This window comes from Arachis hypogaea, chromosome 5 (assembly GCF_003086295.3).
Source record: "Arachis hypogaea cultivar Tifrunner chromosome 5, arahy.Tifrunner.gnm2.J5K5, whole genome shotgun sequence".
Classification (NCBI taxonomy): Eukaryota; Viridiplantae; Streptophyta; class Magnoliopsida; order Fabales; family Fabaceae; genus Arachis; species Arachis hypogaea.
In genome coordinates this window covers 8416936-8427926 of record NC_092040.1, presented here as the reverse complement: position 1 = coordinate 8427926, position 10991 = coordinate 8416936, and the positions used below count along the sequence as shown (strand labels likewise).

At 28.4% G+C, this 10991-nt stretch overlaps 1 protein-coding gene across 1 annotated transcript; it reads right to left on the bottom strand.

Annotated features, from left to right (window-relative positions):
* Positions 1-5089: 5089 nt before the first annotated feature.
* Positions 5090-5756, bottom strand: LOC140184551 (uncharacterized). The gene is made up of 3 exons (XM_072236512.1): positions 5624-5756; positions 5441-5521; positions 5090-5326 (listed from the first exon to the last, which is right to left on the bottom strand). Exons 1-3 carry the CDS (start codon positions 5702-5704, stop codon positions 5141-5143), a joined length of 348 nt encoding a protein of 115 aa, XP_072092613.1. The 5' UTR covers positions 5705-5756; the 3' UTR covers positions 5090-5140.
* Positions 5757-10991: the final 5235 nt, after the last annotated feature.

Here is a 10991-nt window from a genome sequence, read left to right as displayed (position 1 = left end):
CACATGCATATATTCCATCAACACAGGCTGCACATTGTTTGGCAGACTCCATTAACCCTTTTATAAGGCTGGATTACTAACAAAAGGTAGCAGTTTACTTAATATTGGTGAAGCATTACTCTTACGTGAACAAACTGTAAAACAAAGCTGGCTCAAAACATGAAATTTACAACCATAATAAAAATTAAAAACATTGCTATAAAAATTTAACTCCAAATTACACACACATAGAATAGTAGAGTAGAACACACTAATATATGGAGGAGGTTTCTGGAAGTGATTCAAACTGGATAGAGTCCTTGCAAGTGCATAGAAATAGACTTAACATAAACATTCTCGTTCCAGTTCCTATGGAGAAGATGCTTCCTGCGGGCAGTCATGAACTTAAATCTTGATATAAGAAGATCTGTGCTCTCAGAGTCATTCGCACTCCCAAAGCTACCCCGAAACTCCATAACAGAAATAATGTCCTTTCCCACAAAGATAGTTGGGTTGTATGGGATACCAATTCCTGATACCTTGATCATTTTCTCCCACCCAAGTTTATCATTAGCTTTGGGAGTGATTTCCCAGACAACAACCTCCCTTGTGAATCCAATATTGTTATATGATATGAAACCAACGCCATTATTGAAGTTTGTGAGTGAATTATTTGATGATCTCACTTCATGTGGAACATTAACTTCAGAAAATAATCTGCTCTGCAGAGAGAAAGTGATTATAGAGGTTGGTTCTTCAAATCTAACCCCTTCCCAACCTATCCAATAAACAACACCTTTGTCTACAATATTCTTTGGGCCAAGTTTTTGAGTCTTGGTTTGGAAATTACCGGAGTAGGTCCACTCTGCTTCGTAAGAATTGTAGAGAGTCCATGAGAGTACTTTGTCTTTGTAGTGCTTCTTGTAAACATGCACTATGCGATACTCAATGGTATCAAGCACATAACCAAAAGCATATAGAGAGACCGCATGTGAGCAATGCTTCCTAGCCTTGTCAGTAACAAAAGCCATCCTCCTGGTGAGAGGATTCAATATCATAAGTGTAGAGTTGAAGCCACCTTGTGAAAACTTCAGACAAATGTTGCCCTGGTCAGAACCAATGAGAACATAATAGCCAAAGTTGTCTATGGGTATAGGAATGTTGAAATCGAACTGTTGTCCGCTTGCAACATCAACGCACAGAAACCACTTAGATTTTTCATCAAAAGGAAGATAACCAACCCCAATGATCATTCGCTTATCCCTGAGCTTGTTCTCCATGAAATGTTGTTTGACAAAGTATGGGCTCGATAGCTTGTGCCTCCATTTTTTGCTCAGCATTCTGCACTTCCCAACAGTTTTATGATGAGACTTGCTGAAAATCTTCCACAACAATTCATCGTTGATATGGGGAAGGGGGACTCTCTTGTGTGTAATGTCACTCATATTAGAAATGATTTTGAAAAGGCTTTTAGCTAGGTTAGACAAATGATTAGTAATAGATTTTTTGGTGGATTCGTCCATAAGGCCGTAAATGACATTTATAAATAAATATCCTAATTAAAAAGAAATTATGGCGTTGTGCTGTTCTCTTTTATAAGTTATATTTAAACCTCAATAAAAGGTGGCACATGCACCTATATACATAATAACTGATGATTCTTATAGAAGTGTTTCATTCATCTTTTAAAATATCTAAATTTTTGTACCTGAACTTATTTTTTACCAACATTACAAAGACAAATATAATACATAAAATCTAATATTTTATCCTTTGAAAATATGTGATTTTTATTATGGATATAAGCTTTATAGAAATTACCACATTCTATTCTTAGTTTAATCTCCTAACCATCATTTTTTATTAACGCTAAATATGGACATTTTTTTATTAACTGCCATGACTTATAGTATATGTCGAACAGTACCTTCTTAGTATGAACGAAGTAGTTAGAAGGCATATCTGAGTATATTACTTATAACTTTATATTATATTTTAATCATTTTTTTCAGTAATAATATATCGGTCTACTATAGATATCTATACAAATTTTGTGATTGATTGATGCACCTTGAATGTAGTGCCTATATCATCCTTATGGTTGATATTCCTTCCGAGTATAAGTATCACTTTTCAATATTATTCATAACTTTATGCAAACCATAAAAAGTAAGACATTATCAAATACATACTCTGCAACTATATTAGGAGATCAACTTTTAAAGTAATTTTTTTATAGGAAATAATATTTTTAAGCCATGTTCAACGGTCAAAAAGTATTCAGTAGAGCCATTTGGAATCACACATAATATTTTTATAAGTTTTGATTTTATAGTAGTTTAAATTTTTAAAAACAAAATATCTGACATTTTCCCATTTGTATAATAAAATAATTTATGAAATGGGCAAATACATGACTATATGCTCGTGTAGCTATATCATGAATTTTACCGGAACATTATACAATTGACAATTTATTTTAAATATATACAACTTCAAAAAATGATTTAGAATGCATTCATCCTATATTGACTGATGTGATGCTATATTAATATTCCATGGAGTTGCTTTAGTGGATATAAGACATAATGTGGCCCATTGCTAGATATCTTTGCTATTTATATATATATATATATATATATATATATATATATATATTCCCATTTTGTGAATAACTAATTCATCTTGGATGTAGTTCCTATGAGATACATTTGAAATATTCTACTCCTGAGAGACTTTTGTCTTATCAATCTTATTCACCTTTTTATGTAAAAATTATATCTGCTTTAACTGCAAGTATTTCACCTATTATAAATTATCAGTGAGAATGACTTACAATAAATTTTTACAATTCTTTCTTCCGTCAAATTACATTTAGATTTAATTTAAATTTCTATGTTAATAACTCTACTTAGTACGTGCTATGCTAATGCATTTAATGGTTGAATTATCAATATACATAATCCAATATTTCAATATTGAATTAGGATGATTAAAATTGTCATGTACTTATTAAATCTTTTTTTCAATTCTTCCTTATCACAATCATGATTGTAATTTCCTAATATATTTAATGTTTTTATTTGCAATGCAACGATTGAAAAAGCCAAATTTGAAAATACCCATTTTGCTGTGATTTTGAAGAGACTTGGGATTAAAAAGAGTATATAAATTCCTACGATTCTGATCATACCTATCTAAGCTAAGTCTTTATTTAGTTGGTCCTTGTAAGTTGTAATGGATGATAGATAAATGATAAACACAAAATTTGTAAACACAAAACATATTTAATGTGTAACATTTTATATTAGTCTAAGAAGGTTATTTTAACAAAAATAAATTAACTACTGGGTCATATAGCATCGCGTGATGTCCTCCTGAACCTAAGATATGCAGTTAATATGGGTTGGCTTTATTTAACTTTCATCCTTTTAGATAAACTCCAAGCTTTGAAAATTTCGAATAATATATATTACTATGTAAAATCAATAGCACTTTACACAACTATCATAGCTCATTAAAAGCTATCCGATTATTGACCATAGGTTCAGCGGTAGACTGTCTTAGTTGACATTTTATAAATGCCAAAAGTGGTATCAACAATATTACTTTAATCTGTGGTGTTATTTGTTAGCAATATATGGTAATGTATATTAAAAACATGTACATCGATAACCTCATTTAACACTGCTTTGTTAAGTTTTTTTACATATTGAAGACGCTTCTTCTTTACACAATGTACATAGGGAGGACTTTATTATAATAACAATTAATAAATTTATCTTTTACTATCTATACTGTGTCTATAGCCTAGAAAAATTATCAGAGTATCCATCATGCTTTTTTTTTATTGTATCTGGTTTAACATGTTTTTACATGTTTTGACCTTTCTTTTTCACGTAATGTACACAGGGATTACTTGAAATAAAGTTAGCTTTTTTTATTGTATACTGTGGCTATATTTCAGAAAAAGCTTTAAGGTCTATACTTTACGTAATATCTCTTATACTATAAATTAAAATTGATCATGTGACCAACGAATTTCTTCATTGATAATAAAACTCTGATAGTTACATTTTAAATATTTATATTCATTGTTTTGAAATTGGGTTAAATTTAACATATAGATAGTTCTCATTTCAAAAATTTTACCTCTATTGCCAAAGTTAGTATATTAAATAGCTTAAATCAGATTAATTATTTGTCAATATCCCTAACAAATAAGTTCATAAAGGTCACATTTCACTATGTTCCAATTTATGGCATATTTATTTCATTTAATTTATCTATTAAACAAAAAACATATTTAATCACTTGGGTACAACTCAAACCATATTTAGTGAACCCACTTTAGTAAAGATACATATAAGTTAGAAATTTAATATGAAACTGAATTATATGTATCCTTTCACCTATAAAAATTTGCGTAACATAGTCCATCATAAATAGATAGTTTATGTATTTCAGCTGGATATTGCTTTATATTCTACCTGACCATCTTTTCTATTAAATTAAATTCTATTAGTGTTATAAGATAAGAATGTAATTGTATTTAAATGATTTTTTTATCCTTATCTACTTTTTGTTCTAATATCACGTGTAAAATACATCTAGCATTTCATACATATTTCACACTATTATCTAAGTAGTTGTACGGGCCATATCAAAATTTCATAGTGAATGCATATTTCTTTTTACTCTGATGTGTACATAGTTTATTTCTAACCATGTGAAACAATTTTAGTTGGTGTACATACCGAAATTAGCCATAGTATACATTAGATGATTAAATTCATTCAGAAGAATTCTTACTAAAAACAATTCTTTTAAGGTGTATATACAGATACTTACTGACCATGTCAAAACAAAGCAAAGTATTTAGAAATAAAATTAGGAATCAATCAAGTTTCTAAGGTAAGTTCATCATAAATTGAATGCCACCTGACTAACCAAGTCTTACATGATAAAAAGATAATAAGAAAGTCATACAATTACAAAACACATAATTAGGTAAGTTCATCATAAATTGAATGCCACCTGACTAACCAAGTCTTACATGATAAAAAGATAATAAGAAAGTCATACAATTACAAACACATAATTAGGTGACTGCAATAGAGTTTCTTTTACTACTCAAAATATAAATCAAATTTTCAATTACTCATATATCTGCATCAAGGTTAACACATTTCTGTCTCTTTCCCATCTTCCTACTGAACCTGTTGGTTGATAGCTGGCCTTCTTCCTCATCTTCATTCAGACTTAGAGGAGAATTCTTCAATCCATTGGTAATATTTTTGGATGGTGTTTTGTACTTGAGGGATGAGATGCACTCCTCCACAACATCCTATAACACATAAATAACAGAAAACTATCAGGTTAAACAATTCATCTTAAAAGCTGTCAAGAAATCTGCACTTGTTTGTAACAATATAAAAGAAAATAGATATTTTGAACATACCATAGAAGACTCAGTATCACAATCAGTTTTAAGATTAGCCACATTTTCTGAAATTTCCAAATAGTTGTTGCAGCCATCTTCCTGTGTTTAGGGAATGAATTGGTCTGCTTAGATGTTACAGTGAATTGACCATGTATAAGAATATACGCTTATCGGTAGCACTAAATTGTTTAAAGAACTTACACTGACATTACTCGGAAGATTAGTAGACAACTCTTTGGGAAGATTTTTGTCAATGATATCCTCATCATCACAGATTTTCATAACCGTGTACACATGATCAAATTGATTAATGTTGGCTTCTTTGATATTTATCTTGAAAATGACTCTTTTTTCCATCATGTTATCAAGTGTTTTGGGATATTCATCTCCCACTATAACCTGTACACAAATAAAACACTTCACTCTTGCTATATAGCTTATAGATAGCAATTCTTAAGAATAACAATAGGTGCTTACATCGTCCTCCATAATCTGTTCAGCTCTCTTCCCACATAGCATACTTGTTTCCTTGTCCCATAGTAGCAATCGGATGCTACCGGTTCCATCAAAAACCATCACCTCGACTTTGAACCTATAATACAAACAAAATACAAATGAACATGTATTTATTTAAAAAGTTTCATACAAATATTATACAAAAGAACCTTAGGGCTGCAGATCCATGTGTATGGCCACACTTCCCACATTCATATCTGTTTTCAATAGGAGTTTCTACTTTCTTTGGACATTTTCTACATGATTTATAGAACCAATCATCCTTCGTAACATTAATCGCAACAATACTTGCAGCAATCCAAGTTGGACCTTCCTATTAAGCCATATTAAAATGTCAAGTATTTTTGCATCAACAACCAATCTAAATAGACATTGGGCAACAAAAATTTGAAAAAACATAGTTGTGATTACCTCATGTTGGATAAGGACTTCTTCAATTGTTTTCACTAACACAGCACCTTGTTTAAGCTCCTCAACCCCTGACCAAGCTGTTTTTGATGGAACTTGACTAATCCTCACAGAGGATGATGGTTCACCGCCAAGCAGCCTACACATTGGTTCAAAAGGATCATCAACTTCATCAACAAATATACATATAGACCACAGTATTTTTCATACAAAGTATAAAAGCAAGCCACTTTAGTGATTATATAAGATAGACTCAACTAACCTGCTCCTAAATTCAGCAACATCTTTAAGGTTGGAGTCTATGTGCAGCTGTGAAATGTCAAAATGGCTTTGGACAGATGTCTTGCCATTCCATCTGGTTGCCTTAAAATACTGGACCACAACTATTAGTGGCTCAACCCTTCCATCTTGCATGTGACGAAGTAGCTGGTCAACCATTTCACCAAATATAGTGCACCCAATCCTATTGTTTCTGAAACATTATAAATATAAAAGACATCACATTAACTCTTTGAAAATAGAAATTTCTACATACGCACAGAAATATAGTTGTTATAGTGTTGAATGTACATACTCTAGGTCCTCCAAGATAACAGTCAGTCGTTTAGTCTCCTTTCTTTTGCTGGTGATCAACTCTTTTGGATCTTCTTTACCAACTACTTCACCAATCATGTCTAAAAAAAAAAAAATAAACAGTACACACATTTGAGAGAACCATAGCTAGGCATTGCATTTGAATATGAAAGAAGTTGAACAACTATTTAATAAAACCAACTTACCAAACAATGCAGAGTCATCGATCTTCTCAGCATTTAGTAACTCACGGATGGTTCTAAATCGAAAAGCATTTAGCGGAAAATTGGGATTCTCAACATGACTGACGATTGTCCTATGACTGAAGAATAATAAATACTTTCCCCTTGATATGTTACCCTTTTGGTTGTCAACAACAATGAAGTTGGTCATAATGTACATTTGAAACTGAACCAAGACACCCCGCCACTTGCTCACTAGGGATTTAGGGATCGAGACTTGCAACCTTGTGCCCTGCAGTTATTTGAATATATTTAGAACTTGCTTATATCACGCAAAATTTTGAAACTTTTGAATAGAGTAAATATATTTACCTGACTATCTTCAATAATCACTTCAATGGTGCCAACTTCTCCTTCATTATATCTGTTAGGGAGTTCCCACACACGTATTACATATACTTTGAAATTCCATTGCAGTTTTCTTGCATTTAAATCAGCCAGGTAATCAAAGGTTTGAGACATTTTCCCTTCTTTTTTTTGTTTACTTGTGAGAATGATTTGTGCATGTAATTCTTCTTTCAGATGGGATTTTATATGATACAGATGGAAAGAGAGTACAAAAAGAGAAAAATGAAGACCTTTACTGAATCCTTGTCTTTTATTTTTTGTTGAAATTTGTTAGTAAATATTATTTTTTTCTTTATCATATGACTCAACACGTGTCGGGTGAATAGATCCACCACTTGTCGAGCACCAAATCAACCACTAGTCTCCTATTTATAGGAAGATAATTCTATACAAATACAAATATATATATATATATTTGTTTTTAATATAATTATATTTTTTGCAAACAAAAATTTATAAAATTTTGTTTTAAAATTTATGTTAAAAATATTTTTTATTAAATTTAATATATAAATAATATTTATTTTATTTAATTTGATTTAATATAAAAATTAAAAATAATTAATAAATTAACTCAATAAAAAATTAATAAACAGTGTTAATATGATTTTTAAAATTAATTAATTAATTAATTATCAAACTAAATCTCAATTTTTTAAATATAAGTAAAATTATTAATATTTTTTTTCAAAAATTAGCTGAAATAAAAAATAATATCTACTTATTAATTAATATTTTTAATTTTATCTCTTAAATAATTTTATTTGTAATAACTATTTTGGATTAAAAAATATTTTGTCATAAATATTATAACAAATAAACTTTTGAATTTAATAAAAGATAATTAATATTTGAAAATTATAATAAGTAATAGAATAATTGTTTAAAAGTATAAAAGTTAATTTTGATATATTAAAATATATTTTTTTATATAATCATTTAATTATATTTGTTCTTGTAAATAATTATTTACGTGATGAATGTAAAAAGTTATTTTTTTAATTACAATATAAAATTAAATAAATACATAAAATATTTAATCTGACGGTTTATTAAAATTAAATTAAAAAATATATAAAAATTTAATTATTAAAAAAAAGATAAAAATTATTATAAATTAAGTTTCTATTATTTTATATAAACGTACTTTTTATATACAGGTTTAAATTTTTTTGGTTGGTATTTATATATAATTCTAATTTCAAATTATAAATATTAGTATATCAATAAGCACTAATACCAACTAATTTACTCTTTTTATTATTAAATATGTATAAAAATAAATAAAAATAAAAATAGTTAGAATGATAAATTATTTATAATTTAATTAAGATATTTTAAATTTAAATTTTAAAAATAAAAGATATTTTTTTATAAATTATATATAATAAACAATATTTTAAAAATAAAAATATTTATTAATTTTTTTTAATTTTTATATCGCTATCATATTCTTAGTATAATTAACAATACTCAATAATATTTATTTTGGTATAGATATTTTTACTCCTACTCCAGTGCGAGGCCCTCTCGTGTTATAAGATTCATCCATATGGATTTCAATATCTCCTACCCGATTTGAAGATGCACCCCAGCCGCACACACACACCGCTTCCTTGAATTACTACTTTCGTATGTAATCTCTTGTTTGTCACCATTCTTATCTTCCTTATATTTTTATATTTAATAGTGACTAACACTTGTCTTTTTGTTTGTATTCGAATTGATACCAACTACTTCTCTATTTCTTTATACTAAAAGCATTGAAATTTACAGGAAAACTTTCATTGGTTGTGCAACTAATTCGTCGTGTACAAATTGTCAATAAATTGCTTTCGGTTTGTAAGAGTCATAAACAATAATTTGAAATGTAATTAATCAGTAATAATCGTAATTTTTATACAAATATAAAAATATTTGATACATAAATAGTTTTTTTTCCTTCTTTATCAAATCAAATTTTGATAGCATGCATTCATTGTTTGGTTTGAAACAATGTGGGTCCTCTCAGCTCTCACTTGTGGATTGTGGTGGCTGATTGAACCTAACTAACTTGGCCAAGGCGGAGGCAGAGCTGCAATAGAGAAGACTGTGGTTGAAGTTAGCTGCGGAGGACGGTCGGCGATGACGAACCAACACTATTTGCAAAGGCCGGTCGAACTCTCGTGCCACAGCATTGTCAGTAGCGGCAAGGAGGAGTGATAGTATGATAGTATAGGATATCATATGTTTATTATTTTTAGTACTGGATGATTATTCTGATAGTATAAATGTATTGTGTTTGAGAAATTAATAGTATTTTATCTGGATGTTCATTTTTTAACTCATATTAAACCAAATAAATAGCATATTATACACATTATATAAATATTAAATACTCCATTAATTCTCTAACAAATATAACTTTTATGTTGTTTAGTAATTTAGGCTTAACTCCTAATTTCATCCTAAAGTTTTTATATTTTTATTAAAAAAAATTATTTTGTTTTATTTTTAATTTTTAAATTATTTTTTTAATAAAATATTTCAAACATTAAAATATTTTAATAAAAATATTATATATACATTAAATTAGATATTATATATTTATAATAAATATATGTATTATTTATTTATTATATAGACTTAACATAATTAATAGATAGTAAAAAACACCATAGTAAAAAGCACCATAATATTGTGATAAAGATCATATGTGGATGCTCATTTCTAAAGTAACTTAGTTTATCAAGGATGACTCTATTTATTATAGTTTGAAAAATGTCATCTTGTACACCTATAAATAGAGGCTCAAGCCTCTGAATAAAAACACACACAGCAATAATATAACTAATATATTCCCTCTCTCTCTTTCTTACTATAAAGCACTTATTTTCTTTTCTCTTACTACACACAACCAAATAATAAGAAATCGATTCTCTTTTATGTTGCAATCAAATACCCTTCTCCTTATATTACTATTACAATTCTTTCTCTTCTTTTATTTTATAAGTATTTTAAATTTTATTTTCTATTACTCTTTACATATAATATTAATAGCAATATTAACCATCTTTATTATATTGAGATAGTAACAATAAACAAATGCAATTCTCTCTCTCTTTATTTTTAATTCTTTTTCTTATCTTTGTATATATATACACAATACAACATATAATATTATTATATATATATAAATATTATTGAGCAAATTATATTAATAATAGAGTCTTCTATTTATACATCTTTATATATCTTTTATTTATTTTACAACACATAAAACTCAACTTTTTTTTTTATTATGATCACTCATTTGTCATTTCATTTCATATTGACCAAAAGCTTTTGGGCTATTAAGACTTTTAGGTTTTGGTCTGAAATGATTGATTCAATGAAAAGTGAAGTGAAGCCTAACCACAGTTTTATAAATTTTGTGGGCTCTCTCAATTTGGGCCTTACTTCATTTGTCATCCAGAACTTGAATTGATTGACAGGCCTATTTG